The 22,369-nt window shown below is 35.8% G+C and overlaps 1 protein-coding gene across 3 annotated transcripts in view; it reads left to right on the plus strand.

Annotated features, from left to right (window-relative positions):
- Nucleotides 1–22,369, plus strand: part of LRBA (LPS responsive beige-like anchor protein) — a 727,005-nt gene that overhangs the window by 334,620 nt on the left and 370,016 nt on the right. For all 3 annotated transcript variants that reach the window (XM_067736701.1, XM_067736700.1, XM_067736702.1), the window contains exon 37: nucleotides 12,980–13,146. In XM_067736701.1, the coding sequence (XP_067592802.1) occupies nucleotides 12,980–13,146 (167 nt within the window). The remainder of the gene's footprint in view (nucleotides 1–12,979; nucleotides 13,147–22,369) is intronic.

Raw genomic sequence — 22,369 nt, forward strand, 5'->3', positions numbered from 1 at the left:
CTTCTCTTTTGTAAAATTGTTTTGCTATTATTGTTTTCTTTTTTGTTCAGGTATATTTTGGACTCACCTTGCCAATTTCCATAGGAAGTCCTGCTAAACTTTTAATTAAGATTGGGTTGAATCTATAAAATCAATTTGAAGAGAGTAGATATTTTTAAAAACTGAATTTTTATGTATTTATTTATTCACATTTTTATTAGCGTATAAATGCGTTACAATGTTGTGTTAGTTTCTGCTGTAAAACAAAGTGAATCAGCTATATGTATACCTATGTCCCCATATACCCTCCCTCTTGAGCCTCCCTCCCACCTTCCCTATCCCATCCCTCTAGGTCATCAAAAAGCACTGAGCTGCTCTTCCTGTGCTATGCAGCAGCTTCCCACTAGCCATCCATTTTATATTTGGTAGTGTGTATATATGTCAATGCTACTCTCTCGCTTCATCCGAGCTTCCCCTTTCCCCGTGCCCTCAAGTCTGTTCTGTACATCTACGTCTTTATTCCTGCCCTGCCACTAGGTTCATCAGTACTGCTTTTGAAAATCCCATATATATGCATTAGCATATGGTATTTGTTTTTCTCTTTCTGACTTACTTCACTCTGTATGACAGACTCTAGGTCCATCCGTCTCACTACAAATTATGCAATTTCATTCCTTTTTATGGCTGCGTAATATACCATTGTATATATGTGCCACATCTTCTTTATCCATTCATCTGTTGATGGACATTTTGGTTGCTTCCATGTCCTGGCTATTGTAAATAGTGCTGCAGTGAACATTGTGGTACATATATCTTTTTAAATTACGGTTTTCTCAGGGTATATGCCCAGTAGTGGGATAGCTGGGTCATATGGTAGTTCTATTTTTAGGTTTTTAAGGAACCTCCATACTGTTCTCCCTAGTGGCTGTATCAATTTACATTCCCACCAGCAGTGCAGGAGGGTTCCCTTTTCTCTACACTCTCTCCAGCATTTATTGTTTTTTTTTTTAACATATTTACTGGAGTATAATTGCTTTACAATGGTGTGTTAGTTTCAGCTTTATAACAAAGTGAATCAGCTATATATATATACACACACACACACACACACACACACACACACACACACACACACACACACACACATATATATATATCCCCGTATCTCCTCCCTCTTGCATCTCCCTCACACCCTCCCTCTCCCACCACTCAGTGTGGTCACAAGCACTGAGCTGATCTCCCTGTGCTATGTGGCTGCTCCCAACTAGCTATCTGTTTTACATTTGGTAGTGTATATATGTCCATGCCACTCTCTCACTTCGTCCCAGGTTACCCTTCCCCCTCCCTGTGTCCTCAAGTCCATTCTCTATGTCTGCATCTTTATTCCTGTCCTGCCCCTAGGTTTTTCAGAACCATTTTTTTTTAGATTCCATACATATGTGTTAGCATACAGTATTTGTTTTTCTCTTTCTGACTTATTTCACTCTAGATCTATCCACCTCACTACAGATAACTCAATTTTGTTTCTTTTCATGGCTGAGTAATATTCCATTGTATATATGTGTCACATCTTCTTTATCCATTTATCTGTCAGTGGATACTTAGGTTGCTTCCATGTCCTGGCTATTGTAAATAGAGCTGCAGTGAACATTGGGGTACATGTGTGTTTTGAATTATGGATTTCTCCGGGTGTATGCCCAGTAGTGGGATTGCTGGGTCGTATGGGAGTTCTATTTTTAGTTTTCTAAGGAACCTCCATACTGTTCTCCATAGTGGCTGTATCAATTTACATTCTCACCTACAGTTCAAGAGGGTTTCCTTTTCTCCACACCCCCTCCAGCATTTCTTGTTTGTGGACTTTTTGATAATGGCCATTCTGACAGTTGTGAGGAGATATACCTCATTGTAGTTTTGATTTGCATTTCTCTCATGGCTAGTGATGCTGAGTGTCCTTTCATGTATTTGTTGGCCATCTGTATGTCTTCTCAGGAGAAAAATCTATTTAGGTCTTCTGCCCATTTTTGGACTGGGTTGTTTGTTTTTGTGGTATTGAGCTGCATGAGGTGGTTATATATTTTGGAGATTAATCCCTTGTCAGTTGCTTTGTTTGCAAATATTTTCTCCCATTCTGAGGATTGTCTTTTCATCTTGTTTATGGTTTCCTTTGCTGTGCAAAAGCTTTTAAGTTTCACTCAGTCCCATTTGTTTGTTTTTATTTCCATTTCTCTAGGAGGTGGGTCAAAAAGGATCTTGCTGTGGTTTATGTCATAGAGTGTTCTGCCTGTGTTTTCCTCTAAGAATTTGATAATGTCTGGCATTACATTTAGGTCTTTAATCCATTTTTAGTATATTTTCGTGTATGGTGTTAGGGAATGTTGCAATTTCATACATTCAATTTTCATGTACCTGTCCAGTTTTCCCAGCACCACTTATTGAAGAGGCTGTCTTTTCTCCACTGTATATTCTTGCCTCCTTTATCACAGATAAGTGACCGTATGTGCGTGGGTTTATCTGTGGGCTTTCTGTCCTGTTCCATTGATCTATATTTCTGTTTTTGTGCCAGTACCGTACTGTCTTGATTACTGTGGCTTTGTAGTATAGTCTGAAGTCAGGGAACCTGATTCCTCCAGCTGCATTTTTCGTTCTCAAGATTGCTTTGGCTATTTGGGGTCTTTTTGTGTTTCCATACAAATTGTGAAATTTTTTGTTCTAGTTGTGTGAAAAATGCCAGTGGTAGTTTGATAGGGATTGCATGGTGTCTGTAGATTGCTTTGGGTATTAGAGTCATTTTCACAATGTTGATTCTTCCAATCCGAGAACATGGTATATCTCTCCATCTATTTGTATCATCTTTAATTTCTTTCATCAGTGTCTTATAATTTTCTGCATACAGGTCTTTTGTCTCCTTAGGTAGGTTTATTCCTAGATATTTTATTCTTTTTCTTACAGTGGTAAATGGGAGTGTTTTCTTAATTTCACTTTCAGATATTTCATCATTAGTTTATAGGAATTCCAGAGATTTCTGTGCATTAATTTTGTATCCTGCTACTTTACCAAATTCATTGATTAGCTCTAGTAGTTTTCTGGTAGCATCTTTAGGATTCTGTATGTATAGTATCATGTCATCTGCAAACAGTGACAGCTTTACCTCATTTTTTCCGATTTGGATTCCTTTTATTTCTTTTTCTTCAGTGATAGTTGTGGCTAAAGCTTCCAGAACTATGTTGAATAAGAGTGGTGATAGTGGGCAACCTTGTCTTGTTGCTGATCTTAGTGGAAATGGTTTCAGTTTTTCACCACTGAGGACGATGTTGGCTGTGGGTTTGTCATATATGGCCTTTATTATGTTGAGGAAAGTTCCCTATATGCCTAGTTTCTGCAGGGTTTTTATCATAAATGGGTGTTGAATTTTTTTGAAAGCTTTCTCTGCATCTATTGAGATGATCATATGGTTTTGCTCCTTCAATTTGTTAATATGGTGTATCACGTTGATTGATTTGCGTATATTGAGGAATCCTTGCATTCCTGGAATAAACCCCACTTGATCATGGTGTATGATCCTTTTAATGTGGTGTTGGATTCTGTTTGCTAGTATTTTGTTGAGGATTTTTGCATGTATGTTCATGAGTTATATTGGCCTATAGTTTTCTTTCTTTGTGACATCTTTCTTTGGTTTTGGTATCAGGGTAATGGTGGCCTCATAAAATGAGTTTGGGAGTGTTCCTCCCTGTGCTATATTTTGGAACAGTTTGAGAAGGATAGGTGTTAGCTCTTTTCTAAATGTTTGAGAACATTCTAACATTTGCCTGTGAAGCCATCTGGTCCTGGGCTTTTGTTTGTTGGAAGATTTTTAATCACAGTTTCAATTTCAGTGCTTGTGATTGGTCTGTTCATATTTTCTATTTCTTCCTGGTTCAGTCTCAGCAGGTTGTGCATTTCTAAGAATTTGTCCTTTTCTTCCAGGTTGTCCATTTTATTGGCATAGAGTTGCTTGTAGTAATCTCTCATGATCCTTTGTATTTCTGCAGTTTCAGTTGTTACTTCTTCTTTTTCATTTCTAATTCTATTGATTTGAGTCTTCTCCCTTTTTTTCTTGATGAGTCTGGCTAATGGTTTATCAATTTTGTTTATCTTCTCAATGAACCGGCTTTTAGTTTTATTGATCTTTGCTATCGTTTCCTTCATTTCTTTTTCATTTATTTCTCATCTGATCTTTATAATTTCTTTCCTTCTGCTACCTTTGTGGGCTTTTTGTTCTTTTTTCTCTTTGCTTTAGGTTTAAGGTTAGGTTGTTTATTTGAGATGTTTCCTGTTTCTTAAGGTAGGACTGTATTGCTGTAAACTTCCCTCTTAGAACTGCTTTTGCTGCATCCCATAGGTTTAGGGTCATTGTGTCTGCATTGTCATTTGTTTCTAGGTATTTTTTAATTTCCTCTTTGATTTCTTCAGTGATCACTTCGTTATTAAGTAGTGTATTGTTTAGCCTCCATGTGTTTGTATTTTTTACAGGTCTTTTCCTGTAATTGATATCTAGTCTCATAGCGTTGTGGTAGGAAAAGTCACTTGATACGATTTCAATTTTCTTAAATTTACCAAGGCTTGATTTGTGACCCAAGATATGATCTATTCTGGAGAATGTTCCATGAGCACTTGAGAAAAATGTGTATTCTTGTTTTTTTGGATGGAATGTCCTATAAATATCAATTAAGTCCATCTTGTTTAGTGTATCATTTAAACCTTCTGTTTCCTTATTTATTTTCATGTTGGATGATCTGTCCATTGGTGAAAGTGGGGTGTTAAATTCCCCTCCTATGATTGTGTTAGTGTCGATTTCCCCTTTTATGGCTGTTAGTATTTGCCTCATATATTGACTTGCTCCTTTGTTCTGTGCATAAATATTCACAATTGTAATATCTTCTTCTTGGAGCGATCCGTTGATCATTATGTAGTGTCCTTCTTTGTCTCTTGTAATAGTCTTTATTTATTTATTTTGCAGTACGCGGGCCTCTCACTGTTGTGGCCTCTACCCTTGCGGAGCACAGGCTGCGGAAACGCAGGCTCAGCGGCCATGGCTCACAGGCCCAGCCACTTTGCGGCATGTGGGATCTTCCTGGACCGGGGCACAAACCCATGTCCCTTGCATCAGCAAGCAGACTCTCAACCACTGTGCCACCAGGGAAGCACCAATAGTCTTATTTTTACAGTCAATTTTGTCTGATATGAGAAGTGCTACTCCAGCTTTCTTTTGATTTCCATTTGCATGGAATATCTTTTTCCATCCCCTCACTTTCAGTCTGTTTGTGTCCCTAGGTCTGAAGTGGGTCTCTTGTAGACAGCCTATATACGGGTCTTGTTTTTTTATCCATTCAGCCAGTCTTTGTCTTTTGGTGGGAGCATTTAATCCATTTACATTTAAGGTAATTATCGATATGTATGGTCCTAGTCCTATATTCTTAATTGTTTTGGGTTTGTTTTTGTAGGTCTTTTCCTTCTCTTGTGTTGCTTGCCTAGAGAAGTTCCTTTAGCATGTGTTGTAAAGCTGGTTTCGTGGTGCTGAACCCTCTCAGCTTTTGCTTGTCTGTAAAGGTTTTAATTTCTCCATCAAATCTGAATGAGATCCTTGCTGGGTAGCGTAGTCTTGGTTGTAGGTTTCTCTCCTTCATCACTTTAAATATGTCCTGCCAGTCCCTTCTGGCTTGCAGAGTTTCTGCTGAAAGATCAGCTGTTAACCTTATGGGGATTCCCTTGTGTGTTATTTGTTGTTTTTCCCTTGCTGCTTTTAATATGTTTTCTTTGTATTCAATTTTTGACAGTTTGATTAATATGTGTCTTGGCATGTATCTCCTTGGATTTATCCTTTATGGGACTCTCTGTGCTTCCTGGACTTAACTATTTTCTTTCCCATATTAGGGAAGTTTTCAACTAGAATCTCTTCAAATATTTTCTCAGTCCCTTCCTTTTTCTCTTCTTCTTTCGGGACCCCTATAATTCAAATGTTGGTGCGTTTAAGGACCCAGAGGTCTCTGAGACTGTCCTCAATTCTTTTCATTCTTTTTTTTTTTTCTGCTCTGTGATAGTTATTTCCACTATTTTATCTTCCAGGTCACTTTTCCGTTTTTCTGCCTCTGTTATTCTGCTATTGATCCCTTTTAGAGTATTTTTAATTTCCTTTATTGTGTTGTTCATCATTGCTTGTTTCCTCTTTAGTTCTTCTAGGTCCTTGTTTAATGTTTCTTGCCTTTTCTGTATTCTATTTCCAAGATTTTGGATCATCTTTACTATCATTATTCTGAATTCTTTTTCAGGTAGACTGCCCATTTCCTCTTCATTTGTTAGGTCTGTTGGGTTTTTTACCTTGCTCCTTCATCTGCTGTGTGTTTTTCTGTCTTCTCCTTTTGCTTATCTTACTGTGTTTGGGGTCTCTTTTTCGCAGGCTCCAGGTTCGAGGTTCCCATTGTTTTTGGTGTCTGTCCGCAGTGGCCAAGGTTGGTTCAGTGGGTTGTGTAGGCTTCCTGGTGGAGGGGACTAGTGCCTCTGTTCTTGTGGATGAGGCTTGTTCTTATCTTTCTGGTGGGCAGGTTGTCTGGTGGTGTGTTTTGGGATGTCTGTGGCCTTATTATGATTTTAGGCAGCCTCTTTGCTAATAGATGGGGCTGTGTTCCTGTCTTGCTAGTTGTTTTGCATATGGTGGCCAGCACTATAGCTTTCCGGTCATTGAGTGAAGCTGGGTCTTGGCGTTGAGTTGGAGATCTCTGGGAGATTTTCGCCATTTGATATTATGTGGAGGTGGGAGGTCTCTTGTGGACCAGTGTCCTGAAGTTGGCTCTTCCTCCTCAGAGGCACAGCACTGACTCCTCCCTGGAGCACCAAGAGCCTTTCATCCACACGTTTCAGAGTAAAAGGGAGAAAAAATGGAAAGAAAGAAAGAAAGAGGATAAAATAAAGTAAGATAAAATAAAATAAATTTATTAAAATAAAGAATAATTGTTAAGAAAAAAAACAAAAAAATGGACAGAACCCTAGGTCAAATGGTGGAAGCAAAGCTATACAGTCAAAATCTCACACAGAAGCATACATAAACACACAAAAAGAGGAAAAGGGAACAAAATATGTATATTGTTGCTCCCAAAGTCCACCTCCTCAATTTGGGATGATTCCTTGTCTATTCAGGTATTCCACAGATGCAGGGTACATCAGGCTGATTGTGGAGATTTCATCAGCTGCTCCTGAGGCTGCTGGGAGAGATTTCCCTTTCTTTTCTTTGTTTGCACTGCTCCTGGGGTTTAGCTTTGGATTTGGCCCCGCCTCTGTGTGTAGGTCGCCTGAGGGCATCTGTTCTTCACTCAGACTGGACAGGGTTAAAGGAGCAGCTGATTTGGAGGCTCTGGCTCACTCAGTCCAGGGTGAGGGAGGGGTTTGGATGCGGGGCGAGCCTGCGGCGGCAGAGCCCTGTGTGACGTTGCACCAGCCTGAGGCGCGCCCTGCATCCTCCCAGGGAAGTTGTCCCTGGATCCCGGGACCCTGGCAGTGGCGGGCTGCACAGGCTCCCTTAAGGGGAGGTGTGGATAGTGACCTGTGCTCGCACACAGGCTTCTTGGTGGTGGCAGCATCAGTCTAAGCGTCTCATGCCGGTCTCTGGGGTTCGCGCTGATATCCGAGGCTCTCGCTCGCTCGTTTCTGGAGCTCCTTTAGGCGGCGCTCTTAATCCCCTCTCCTCGCGCATCAGGAAACAAAGAGGGAAGAAAAAGTCTGTTCCCTCTTCGGCAGGTCTGGACTTTTTCCCGGACTCCCTCCTGGCTAGCCGTGGCGCACTAGCCCCCTTCAGGCTGTGTTCACGCTGCCAACCCCAGTCCTCTGCCTTAATTGCTTTCGGAAAAAAAATCGATTAAGGTGATATGTTTTTCTCCTTTTTTTCTGTTTTATAGTGAATTATACTGATTGATATTTAAATATTAAACCAGCTTTGTATTTCATAGATAAACTCTACTTCATCCTGATGTATAATCCATTTTATAGGTAGTATTTTGTTGAAAGTTTTTGTGTTTATTTGGGCAAATTATACTAGTGTTTAGTTTTATATTCCTTTAATGCAAAATTGGATGCACTGTATTCCTTAGCTTCTGTCATCTGATTTTAATATTTGTATTATTTCTTCCTTCAGTATTTAATATTTTCTAATATAAAATTGAAAGCGATAAATTTTATTTTAAATGCTGTTGTGGCCAATTCCCACAAACTTTTCTAATTTTCCTTCTGATTTCATGTTTTTTCCATATTTTGTTACTTGGAGATGAATTGCTTAATTTCCAATTATTTTGGAATTTTTCATATTTTTTCCCATTTTTATATTCAGCCAAAGAATCAAAAGGATCTATTTCTGTATCTCTTTTTCTGCGTGAGTTCCTCTTTAGTAGTTTGCCTTTCAAATTCCCATCTTACATTCTCAATAAACATCTTTATTCTTGTTTCACCTGTAAAAGCTGTAGGAGAAATATACTTTCTGGGTCTTGAAAATGTCTTGAGGATATTTCGGAAATAGCCTAAAATCTGTATCTGGCATATAGGATGGATAGACAAGCATGTAAAAGATTATATGCCATGGTAGTGAATTATAAGAAGGCCACGCACACACAGATCTAGCTAGTAAAATTTGGTTCTAATTGTTTGATATTTTAGACAATCATGTTTTTTTTGAGGATGGGGTATATAAATATATCTGTGTTTTACCAAGGTAAATTCTTCTAGGAACAATTCTGGGACTGCTCATAAAATGAGAGAAGATTATTTGAAGAGCTGAGTTGTGAGTGAATAAAGATCTACGTTAGGACAGTGATAAGAGTGGTTAAGAGGTTTTGCTAAGTGTAGTGGTGGGATATGAAGTGCGGGAACTTGAGAAGTCACAGATGACAGAAATAGAAAAGCTTTCCCTTTTCAGTTTAATAGCATGTTTCGGATAAAGGTGGTAGGTTCAGTTTTGTACATTTTTAATTTTAGGTACTTATTGAATGATTGAAGACTATCCTACAAATAGAATTGTGGCTTTGAATTTAGGAAAACAGCTGTGTTAGATACGAAAAATTTGACAGCTAGATCTAAGTTGATAATAATACATGATATGGGAGTGGATGATATTGCCAGGGGACATATGACAAAGCCTTGAGAAAATGCCAGCTTACTGGGAAATGATGCAGAAAACGTCTGACCACCAAGAATGGTGATCAGAGTGATAGCAGAAGGATAATAGAAAAATCTGCTTAATTTTAAGTTCACTCCTCTCTGAGCTTTCATAAAAAGGACACATAGTAAACTTAGGTAGAGACGTAGCATCTGGAAGGAAAGACTGAATGTGGTATTGTCTTCATTTCTTTATTTACATTTAAAGAGCCAGAATAGTTACTTGAATTATAAATGTTCAGTCTAAATTGTTTCTCTCTTTATTTTCACCCTGCGAGTAAGTGAATTTTTTTTCAAAACTAGGTGTATTTATCTTATATTTTATTAATTCTATGCTAATAAATCTTAGATTTCTTTAGCAATAATCAGTTATATTTGAATTAGTAGTTTCCAAGATGCTTATTTCTTTTGTTTTTAAGATTCAGATTTTTGGGGGTTATTGTTGTGACGTCTTATTACTTAGTTTATGTGTTGCTTAAAATAGGAATATAGAAAAGTTGATGTAAAGTAAAATTGAATGCAAGTACTAGACCTGGCCCTTGATTTTATTGATAGATGGTACATTTTGGCAAGGTCTCTTGGGGTACCTCCAAAGTTTAAACACAAGCACACACACACAAATATATACTCCTTCAATAAGTAACGTGTGTTTGATCTTGAAGCAGAATTCCTCATCTGTACTTGACTTTGAGTGATATGTCATATGTTGAATTTGTTATTGGTTTTTAATAAGAATATATTCAAATTCCATTTTTAAGTTTTAAAGAATAGATACAAGTTCAGTATATCTTTACAAAACATTCTTGTTTGGTTTCCTTTTATCATGTTTTAAGGTTACATGTGACTGTAATGTTCCACAATGAGACAGAGATTGATAATCAGGAAAGAATAGCCCTTTAATGTGATTTATATCTATAGATTTTATGTCAGATATGAAAAGTTGCTGTTTAAATTGTAAAGGAGGATCCATTAAGGAACACTTTAAACCATTTTACTATTTAACATACCTTGAACTCTTCTTTATAGAATTATGCCTTTTAAAGCAAACTTTAGTTGCTTACCAAATGTTTGCAAAATATGATTTGATAAAGTTAAATTATTCTAATATTAATAAAATACAGAAATAATAGCCTTTAAAATAGTACATTTAATATGAAGGTATGTGGTGTTTCAGGGGAGTATAGAAGCCAGTTATTTTCTAATTTCCATCAGTAATTTTAATTTCCTCTTGTCAGGTAAGGTTAGACAAGGGTAGACTATGTATATAGTAGGGAATGGTGAAGGTATAAAAATTCTTCAGATGTCTCCCATTTTGTCCTGTTGTCCTATTGGTTTCAGTGTATGGTTGGGTTAGATGTGAAATAACCTGTAGGTTGTTGCCTAGTTCTGGGATGAATCTCTGAAAATATCACATAGCAGTTGACATTTTTGTTACAATGGAATCATTCCCTAGTTATCTTCACTTAAACTACTCCCCTTCAAGTATTTATTAATCATATTTTCTTTTATTTGCTCAAATCATATTTTTGACAAACTGAATTGTCCTATGGTTTGGCTCAGTCTTTTTAATGTACTGTCCAGCATTTGCCTTTAATTTCTCATAAATCTAATTTCTAACATGATTTATTTTCTTCATATCAGTGTTTAGGTAAAAGAAGTACTTTGCCTTTACTAGTGTACAAAAACTAACCTCTTAGAGGTTGGCCAAAATCTTCCAATTGTACAATTCCTAGAGCTAATATAATCCTCTCATTGTGCAGATGAAAACAGTTAGACCTGGCGAGGTAAAGTGAATTAGTTGCCCAAGACTGACAAGAGATACTACCAAGGATGATGCTTTAGTCTGGTTTTTGATTTGCTTCCCAATCTTACGTTTATTCATATGCATATATAATATATATTCATATATATTGAATATAATATATATTATATGATATGTGTGAAAGGGACTTAAGCATCTGCAAATTTTGGTATTCGTAGGGGTCCTGGATCCTATTCCCCCCACCCTATAGCAAGGGACTACTGTACTTTTATTCCCACTTCCCTCCTCACAATCTGTAAGGAGTGAGGATTCTCCAGGGCAAAGGCTATCAAGCTAAGTCAACTTTTTATCCCTATAGCCTAGTGTTTTGCACAGACTAAGAGATATTTGATTCCTTATGCATGTACATAAACACCATATCAGTTGGGCTGCTTATGGTGTTAGGAGCAGAAAACCCACTTCAGACTGGCCTTCAATTACTGAACAGGAGCTTACAGGTTCTAGTAAAAAGTCTTAGGAAAAAAAGAAAGGTCTCACAGAAAGTATAAAGGTAGGCTGGTCTTTGATCCAGAAGTTCATGATTCCATTTGGAATAAACTCTTACTGTTTATTTCTGTAATTCTCATAGCTCTGCTCCCTTTGGGTTTTGGCTTCATCCTCAGGCTTGCTTCTCTCCTACAGAAAGAGCTTTCAATACTCCTGGAATTATGTACTTCCTGTTTTACACTGTAAGAGGAAGGAAGGAATTACCCAGCAAAACTTCTGACCTTTCCTCTTAATTGTACCAATTAGATCAAGTGCTGTTACCTTAGACAGTTTGTCAGTGTGGGTGTGATTATTACTCTCATTGGTTTAGGACAGTTAAGGCCCTCTCTTATTGCAGGGACAGTGCTGGGGATGGTGTATGGCAACAATCTATCTAAACTGTTATACAGTAGGAAAGGGCTCCAACATCAAATTTTTATTACTCATCATAGGTTGTGTATACATGTGGATGTATATGTGAGCTTTCATTTGGAGCTTAAGGGAAAGGATCCCAATAGACTCTGTGACCAGAATTAAGTTTACATTAATTGTTTTTTTAATTTTAAACAATTAACTAGGTAGTATAGCACCATAAACATGACACCACAAGTGTCTGAATTCCAAAAGAAAAGAAATAAGCAACTTGGAAACTAGTGATTGTATTGTACTGAGTATTGCTAAAGAATCCTAAAATTTTTTGGCAAAATTGATATCTAAGAAAGTACTTTTCAAGCTTTAATGTATAAATCACCTGGGGATCTCATTAAAATCCAGATTTTGATTTAGTAGGTATGGAGTGGGACCTATAATTCTGCATTTTTAATAAGTTCCTAGGTGATTCTAGTGCTGGTGGTCCATTTTACAGAGCTGGGGTTTAAAAGACCAAACTGTTTTTGTCATTTTCTAAAGGTGTTGAGAACCAGCTCAGTTTACTGTTGCAGGCCACCAATGTCTCTTTTCTGGACTTCTGCAGTAGCCTCCCTCCTTAACCCTCTTGTCCCACTACAATCCATTCTCTAAATGGAGCTTATAGTGATCATTTTAATATGTAAATCAATCACGTCACTTCTGTAATTAACCTTCTGCTGGTATTCCATTGCATTAGAATGAAATCTAAACTCTTTACCATAACTACACTGTACTAAATGATGCAGCCTCTGCCTGCCTCTCCAAACTCATTTCATACCACTCTTCCCTTTATTCACTTTGCTTGAGTGCTTTGCAACCGCCCTTCATGCTGCTTGTAATGTGGACCCTGCATCTTCACATGACTGGCTTCTTCTCTTTATTCAAGTCTCTGCTTAAATATTAACCACTTCTGAGTGTATCTTATGAGTGACTTCAGAGAAATAAATTCTTGAGGGATTGTTGTAATGAGAGTAGATCACCAACTCTGTCAATTCAGTTAAAGAGTGATGTAAAAGTCACTTTAAAGTTTTGGTTGGTTCAGTTCATATTAGAGATTATTTCATAATGCATGTAAAGGGTTTGTTTCCATATTTTTATAGTATTAATAGATATTTCTTTTTCCTATCCAAGTCACTGTGTGCCCAGTATTCAGCAGACAGACGAGAAGATGAGAAGATGTGTGATCATTTGATAAGAGCAGCCAAATATCGAGACCATGTGACAGCAACTCAGCTAATCCAGAAAATTATCAACATTCTCACAGACAAGCATGGAGCCTGGGGAAATTCTGCAGTGAGGTAAAGTTATACCTTTAGGATTTGGCCACTGATTTTCTGTAGAAGTCCTTGGTTTAGATAAATGGCTTTGGATATGATCAAGGCCAGATGAAGAACAAAGTAATTTAATTTTGTATTTTATCTTCTGCAATGAATTTAAAGCAAAGGGGAAGGAGAAAATCAGTATGGCTATAGTTATGGATCTTTGTGGAAATTTCAATTCCCTTCAACTACTTCAAAAAGAATAGTTGCTCATATATTTATTTATTTTGAAGTGAACTGTTAAGGGAAGTAGTTAGTGTAAACTGCTTTTACTAGTTGCACTTATATCTGAATTTATACAAGTACAATACTTTATTTAAAGAAACTATTCCCTATTTTACACTTTTGAGTTTTTAACACAAATTTGAAAACATAATAATATGTGTTGTTTTCTTGAGTTTTGTTGCAAATTACAGGGCTATGATGAAACAATACCATCTTTAAAATTTTATTTACTACATCTACCTCCTTTTAAGATTACCAAACTGAACGTGCAATTTTTTATTCTAATTTTAGAAACAAAATATTTACTTTCTAGGACTAAGGAACTTAGATAAATCATAAAATTTAGTCTTTTTGGAATATTTTATTCTACAAGTCTTAGGAACATGTTTTGACTCATTTAAGTAATGTTAATGAAAAAGTTCTTTATTTTCCCATTAGAAAGATATTTTTTAATTCCGCATTTCTGCATAACTTTTTCTGGAAGACAACAACCACAAAAGAAAACAGCAAATTACTTGTATATTATATATAGGCGTAACTGGTTTCTGCTTGTGTTTTAAGCAATTCACATGTCTAGCAGACATCAGAGTCTAGTTTTAGAGATTTTCCAGTAAACAGAAAAAGATTTTAGTTTTTTTTTAAGCTGAACTTTAAACTAGTTGAGTTGAAACCTATCTGATATGGGATGTTTTTGTTTTGAGTACAAGTATTCACTAATATAGAGTAGATATGTCTCATCATGCTTATTGTGAAGAATACTTAAATAAAATGAATTACGTTTCTGGGCATATCATTTTTGGTGTTCAGAGGAAGGAATGCAGGTCAAGGTCTTGAAGGCAAAAGGACTGAGTAAAAGCAGAAACCATGTTTGTTTGTTTGTTTTAATTACTGTTCCAGCTGATCTCAGCTGCAAGAATGGTCATGGGAATGACATGAATTACTGGGTCAGGGCTCTCTAGTGCCTTATATTGCAACATGTAAAAGCCTATGGGTGTGTGTTTGGAGGGGACTGGGGAAGGGGAGTTGTATTGAGGATTTTAGAGTTTCCAGATACTTTAATGTAACAGATTTGTTACAGTCATTTTGACACCTGGTACTGAATAAATTAGAAGATTACTTTGATGTGCAGTGCTTGGCACATACTGGGAACTAAATATGTGTTTGTCACATTTTTTTTTTTAGGCTTAAAATTTTTGTTTTTGACCTAAAGGGAGTTTTACAATTTTAAAATGAAAGCCTTTAGGCAACTTATGCCAAAGGGGTCATTTTTATAAGATCAAAATTATTTCTCGTGATAGCTATACCATTGTATAGCTCAGTATACCTGTGCTGTCAACACGAAAGTGTTTTTCTGAAGTGATTTTGGTGTAATAAAGTATCTTGGAGAACTAAATGGACTGTGAAATGTATTTGTCTAGAAATAATTAGTGTTTCTGTAATAGAGTTGTTCAAGGGTTCGACTCTATTATTCTATAAAGCCAGAAAAAATTGAATTCTGAAATTTTAATATTTCCCCAAATTTACAGAACATTTTTTACTTTTTTACTCTTGAGTAAAAACAGCTGTCAAACTGTTTTCTTTTAAATGTGTACATTTTTAATTAAGAGCAACAACAAATGATTCATCATTGAAAGGAAAATTAATATTAGTGAATTGATATTTTCCTCTTTATAGATCTCATAACTTAGATTTTATTAAAAACAATGCTTAGCAAAGCACATTGCCTCCATGCTGATATTTTTGTCGTTGTATTTAGTTCAGTGTCACATTCAACAGTTACTTATTTGGAATACCTGGTTGCTCCCTAATGCCTTTAATACAATTATCTTAAAATAGACCTTTTCAGTATTAATTCCAATTAGAGTGGATTTCTAGACCTTGGTGCCCTCTTTTAGGAAGCTGTGTAAGAAAATGTAGTTGATAAAACGTATGCTGACTTAACCATTCTTTGAGAGTGGTTAACTATTCTGATTTCCCTTGTATGAGGCTTGCATAATCAGCTTGTAAATTATGGACATGGTTATAATAAATGAGACTAACACAGTGTACTTTGTTCTTCACTTAGCATAATTCTAGAAAACATAAATGGCATTAGAGAGAAATCAGAGTCATACTGTAGCTATAATGCATTTAACTATCCTAAGCCTGTTAAAAGAAATATGCACAATGAGCAAAATTCTAGTAAAGAGGATTAAATTATTTTAAGTATAATTCCTTTGTGTTTTATCTTCAGAATTATAGTAGCATTTTGTCTTATAAATTCAATCATATTAGAATATATAGAAATTTCATTTGTGGCATTTTTTATTTTGACCCTCCTTTGGAATCCACATAATTTCCTTGTAGCCATGGCTATGTAGGCCTAATACTTTCCCATTAATGTCATTTGTTTTGTTTCACTATTGATGGCTTTTCTAATGCCACACGATCAGCCGGCTGCAATCCTGGCAGCTGGCCTGGGATCGGCAGTGGTTTTAATAAATCACAATCAGACCCATGCCATTACATCAATATTTTTAGTCAATTATAGAGAAGGTCAGGTGCTACATTCAGTATAGGAGCCTCAGCATGTGGCATTTGAGAAACATCTGGTCCTGCAACAAAACTGCAAGCTGGGAAAAAAAGAATCCAATTTATCCCATCTAAAGAGACCAAATGAAATCTGCTGCTTTATGGATAACACAATGATGATTATAGCCATTTTGAACATGTTATACTTGCTAGACTTAATACCCTTTATAAAGACATATTCCCAAAAGTTTCCATTCAATAAAAACTGAAAATGAAAATATTATTTTCTCAGAAGCAGATGGGAATTGTTTCCTCACAGCAGGCATCTAATATCTTTTGACACCTAGTGACCTGCCTGAATGCAATTTGTGTCTTAATATTCCGCTTATACCAGCTTTTGCCACAAGAGAAAGAGAGAGGAGCTCTCTCTTTCTCTCTCTCTCTTCTTTCTTTGATGCCTAGACTATTGCATTGGCAGGTAAAGAAAGTATTCCTCCCTTAGAGCTCTTATAACTGTGTGCCCTTCACTGTCATTGCATTTTTTCAAATGCTTAGAGATTTCAGGAAATAATGGGACAGACAAGTACCTGTTCATCCATACATTACTGTCACCTGGAGTGAGGCTCAGGTGAAAACAGAGGGAGCTTGATAAGAATAGTGGAATAAGCAAGAAAGAGGCCACAAATGAACAGAGTGGCAGAAGTAATTTTTTTCCGGTGCATGGAGCAGGCATTGTGTTTATTTGGGTCAGGAGACAAATCATCTTTCATGTAGATGACACCTGGTAAAGTGGCTGAATGTAAGAAGGATGAGGAGAGATGATGGAGAACACTGGATGGAAGTCTCAGAGGACATACTACCCTTTTCTCATATCGTCCTTCATTGCATTCTAATAGGCTGACTAATGTACCATGGAAATTCGCTCTTGGTATTAGTCCGGGAAAGAAGGTGGTTCTCTTCTTCTCTGAAAAATGCATGGATAGAGCTAGAAACATAAATTATCTTAGAAGTAATAAGGTTTAGGAGTTTCTAAGAGAATCTCTTATCAAGATTCTTGAATGCTTTTGATTAGTTTAGGAGACTGTATTTAGGTTTAGATTTCTGCTGCTTTAAGAAACTCCATTTCAGATTGCTTGAATGCGTTCTAATGGATGCCCTCAAGCTAGAGGCGTCTCTTCCTGAAAGACATTCATCTTTTTTCTGTGTCACAAGCTTGCCGGTAAAATCTTTGTGATGCTCTCTCCAATTTTTCTTCAGTAAATCAAATCTTCCTTCTTTCAGAAAGATGAATGCTGTAAGGTTGGAGTGTTATAAAAAAAAAATCAATGCAGGCAAAATTGAAACAGTATGCCTCTGTATTGATTGGCCTTGTGAAATCGAAACTAACAGCTTTGTAACTGTTCCAGTGGACAGTTAGCTGACCTGTAATGGGCAAACTATCAATATTAACATTACTATTTTATCTTGTACTATGTCATTTTAAAATCCAGAGTCCAAGGAAAGGAAAGGCCTAAAGAATTTTTAATCTTTGTAGGAAATATCCCATTTTCTTTTTATATACCATTGTTTGAAGAAAGCAGTAGCTAATATACTTGACCTATGAAAAACTAAGACTAGGGCAGTGTTGGTTTTATATCAGTTACTCTTTTTAAAACACAACAACAACAACAAAAACCTTGATTTTTTTGAAAATAATTTCTGATTAAAAAAATTTCGCTGGTGCAATTTAATATTGAACTCATCTTTTTGGATGTGTTTCCCATTTCAACGCAAGTGTATTATGTCTTTTGAAAACATTCTTCATCTCCAATTTTTTATTAAGTAGGCAATACCAGTGAATTTCTAGAGAACTTAAAGTGCTAATACGCTTTCCTTATCAAGAGTTCATTTTAGGCATTTGATTTCATTATAGTACATGGGTAATCAAGCAGATCTCTAGTCATAGGTATAATATACCCAATCTTATTCTTTCAAATGCTTTTGTTTTTATTCCTACCCACCCCTGGGAGCTAGTAGTTGACATCAGTACAAGCACCACTCATTGCTCTCTCTGGAGCTTTGATGATGCTAGAAATTCTTTATAACCAATCCCGACAATAACATTGTAAGATGGCTTAATAAACTGAACATTTTTTCCATTTACCCCCTCCTTGTTCCCTTTCTTAGAAAGGAAAGAAAAATATCAATAGCTTACAAAACAAATGGAAGAATCTATGGAGATGTCAGTTAAAGAAAACAGATGTATTTGAAAGTGTTTACATGAAAAGAATAGTTTCAAACACTAAGCACATTAAATACCTATGCCCAGAACATAATGAGACTTGTTCATGTTCTTAGTTTTGTGATAAGTTGATATTTTTTAAAATTTATTTTCTTACAGAAGTATAATTGATTACAATGTTGTGTTAATTTCTGCTGTACAGAAAAGTGACTCAGTTATCCATATATATACATTCTTTTTTATATTCTTTTCCATTATGGTTTATCACAGTATACTGAATATAGTTCCTTGTGCTATACAGTAGGACCTTGTTGTTTATCCATCCTATATATAATAGTTTGCATCTGCTAACCCCAAACTCCTGGTCCGTCTCCCCCCACCCCAACTCCCTCTTCCCCTTGGCAACCACAAGTCTGTTCGCTATGTCTGTGAGTCTGTTTCTGTTTCGTATATAAGTTCATTTGTACCATATATTAGATTCCACATATAAGTGATATTCTGTGGTATTTGCCTTTCTCTGTCTGACTTTACTTCACTCAGTATGATAATCTTTAGTTGCATCCATGTTGCTGCAAAGAAATTTCTGGTATTGTGTCAGTACTGAGGAGCAGTTCTTTTTCCCTCATATTTTATGGCCACGGTGTAGTTGTGTTATATAGTTATACATGCTTATGATACAACTTTTATTATTAGTCAAATCTAACAGTACACTGAATGACTTATTAGAAATGTATGACTGTTATGTTTTGTAAATCAGTGATGCTGAGTATATGAGAATTGAATAGCTATATTTTCTAATAATGTAAGGCAAAAAATACATAATTTTATAGACAATTAACATGTTTTACAATATTCAAAATGAATATGTTCTTATAATAATTTTGGGTAAAATATTTTTGCTACAAAGTAATTTTAAAGAAATAAACAATAAAATAAGTTATGGTATTAAGTACCAACAATTCAAAGTTAATAAATTGCAACCATAAAAAAAAAACACATTGAAAAAGAAATACAAATTATTGCACGTATGTTCACTAAAGACACCAAAACGTTTGTGTACATTTTTGCAATCCCCTTTCAGTTTCATTATTCAGTGAAGTCTCTTCCTGTTTTTCTTGATAGTCTTTCCTCCTGAGTTCTCTGACAGTTATGCACAGTATATGCTGCAGAATTTTGCTTGACAGTATACTGTGTTGTTTGTTTTGTGTGTAGATTATAAGATGTTTACCTTATGCTATTGCCATAGTTCCTAGCTTAGTGATGAGCCTGTAGTATATCCTAAATAAATTTTTTTTAATCAGGTAGACTACTTGTCTTCATTCATAACTTATCTTACACTTATCATTATGCTAGGTATTAAATCAGATAAATTTCTTTCAACCAAAGCAGCAAGAAATTTAAACAGTAAAGTTCAAAAATATTTTTATCACAACTGGTGGTATTTTATGAAGGATGATATTAATTCAGAAATTAAGAAAAATTAAGTAGTAGAAATAGAATATATCTGAAAAGAGATGTACTGTAGATAATAGTTACAGACTTGGAAATTTTGGTTTCTATTTGTAAAGAACACTTTTCTGTAACAATTTACTTTGAATATTTCGATTAGAAAAATTTGAAGCTCAGTAGGTAATTTAAAGTTGTAACTTGGGTGGGGGAGTCCTTGAACTTTAATAGTCCCTGGTATAATTTTTGGTATAATCAAAAATTTTCAGAAGTATCTTAAAGGGTTGGAAGCAGATGAAATTCTTTAAGGAGTTTGAGAAAATTTAGTGGTTTCATATAAATCTGGAGAGGAACCATACAATCTGTGTTTTTAACAAGTACCCCAGTACAAAAATCACTTGAAAACCACAGCAGTAGTTTAGCCAAACTTGCAATTTGTTGTCAGGGCTGCCTTCCACTTAAGACTACTGTAGGCTATTCTTGTAGCTGATACTTGGCTGTTTCAAGTTTTGTTTCTCCTGCCTATTGGAGCACTTTTTCTATTCATATTTGTTTAACACCAGCTGTGCATCATTTACTGTGCACAGTAAGGCACTCCAAAAACCAATATGAGTAAAACAGATATGTTTCTTGCCCTCATAGAACTTTCCTAAGAGAGGCAATGGGAAAGTGAACAGAAAATTATAAATAGCTTAAAAGCAATGATGATAATTTCTCACTGTATATAGCCATAAATAAGGAAATAGAAGGCTTTTTTTTTCATCCATCTTTAGTCTTTCTTTGGTAAAAGATCAGTGTGATTTCGTGGAAAGAACACTAGTGTGACATCTGTGTTTCTATTCCTGACTCTTTCACTAACTGGTTATATGACAGTGAACAAGTTAAACTAACAAAATCTTATTTCATATGCATTTTATTTATTTCAGACAGATTACCTGTGAGAAGAAAGCAACAATAGTTGGTTTGCATTAGAGCCTGAGGCTTAAAGGAGGAGGGAGATGTTAACACAAATTATTGCAAATATGGCAAATGTTACTATTAAAGTAAGTTGATTAAATGTAAAATAGATAGCTAGTGAGAAGCAGCCACATAGCACAGGGAGATCAGCTCGGTGTTTTGTGACCAGCTAGAGGGGTGGGATAGGGAAGGTGGGAGGAGACGGAAGAGGGAGGGGATATGGGGATATATGTATACCTATAGCTGACTCACTTTGTTATACAGAAGAAACTAACACACCATTGTAAAGCAATTATGCTCCAATAAAAATGTTAAAAAATTTTTTCTCTTTCTGATATTTAATTGCTAGCGTATAGAATTGCACTAGATTTCTGGTTATTACTTCTGTATACAGCAACTTTGCCGAATTCATTGATGAACTCTAGTAGTGTTCTGGTAGTGTCTTTGGGATTTTCTATGTATAGCATCATGTTATCTGCAAACAGTGACACGTTTACTTCTTCCTTTCTAATCTGGATTCCGCTTATTTCTTTTTCTTGTCTGATTGCTGTGGCTAGGACATCCTAAACTAAGCTGAATACAAGTGGTGAGAGTGGGCGTCCTTGTCTTGTTCTTGATCTTAGAGGGAATGCTTTCAGCTTTTTACCATTGAGTGTGATGTTTGCTGTTGGTTTTGTCATATATAGCCTTTATTATGTTGAGGTGTGTTCCATGTGTGCCCACTCTCTGAAGAGTTTTTATCATAAATGGATGTTGAATTGTATCAAAAGCTTTTTATGCATCTATTGAGATGACCATATGGTTTTTATTTTTCAGTGTTTTAATATGGTGTATCACACTAATTCACTTGTGGATATTGAAAGATTCTTGCATCCCTGGAATAAATCCCACTTGATCATGGTATATGATCCTTTTAATATATTGTTGGAGTCAGTTTGCTAGTATTTTGTTGAGGATTTTTGCATCCATGTTCATCAGTGATATTGGCCTGTAATTTTTTTTTGTGTGTGTGGTATCTTTGTCTGGTTTTTATATTAGGGTGATGGTGGCCTCATAGAATGAGTTTGGAGGTGTTCCTTCCTCTGCAATTTTTGGGAATAGTTTCAGAAGGATAGGTGTTAACTCTTCTCTAAATGTTTGGTAGAATTCACCTGTGAAGCCATCTGGTCCTGCACTTTTTTGCTTGGTGGGAGTTTTTAAATTACTGATTCAATTTCAGTACTGGTAATTGATCTGTTCATATTTTCTATTTTTTCCTGGTTCAGTCTTGGGAGATTGTACCTTTCTAAGAATTTGTCCATTTCTTCTAGGTTGTCCATTTTATTGTCATATAGTTTCTCTTAGTAGTCTCTTATGATCCTTTGTGTTTCTATGGTGTCAATTGTAACTTCTCTGTTTTCATTTCTGATTATTGATTTGGGCCCTCTCTTTCGAGTTAACATTTGAACCCAGGTAGTCTGACTCAGAGTCTATACTTACAACCATTATGTAACTTCTTAATGTTAGTAATTGGTACTAGGTTTTTGAGTGCTTACAATCTGCCTGGCACTGGCTAATTCCTTTACAAAACTTTCATTGGATCTTCACAATAACCCTGTAAAGTGGATACTGTTATTTCTAGTTTGCCTTGGAGTAAATGAAGGCTTAGACACATTCATGACTTTTCAAATAATAAAGGTTCTGTTTTTACACCTTATAGTTTGCTACTTCAGTCAACATTGAAAGGTTTATCCATGTTTGGTGTTTTGTTTCAAGAAGTACAGGTGTGAGTGCCACTCTTATTTTTTGGGAATTTGCTTTCTCTTTTCTTTTTCTACTCTTTCTACCTACCTTTTACTTACT

This window comes from Pseudorca crassidens, chromosome 4 (assembly GCF_039906515.1).
Source record: "Pseudorca crassidens isolate mPseCra1 chromosome 4, mPseCra1.hap1, whole genome shotgun sequence".
Classification (NCBI taxonomy): Eukaryota; Metazoa; Chordata; class Mammalia; order Artiodactyla; family Delphinidae; genus Pseudorca; species Pseudorca crassidens.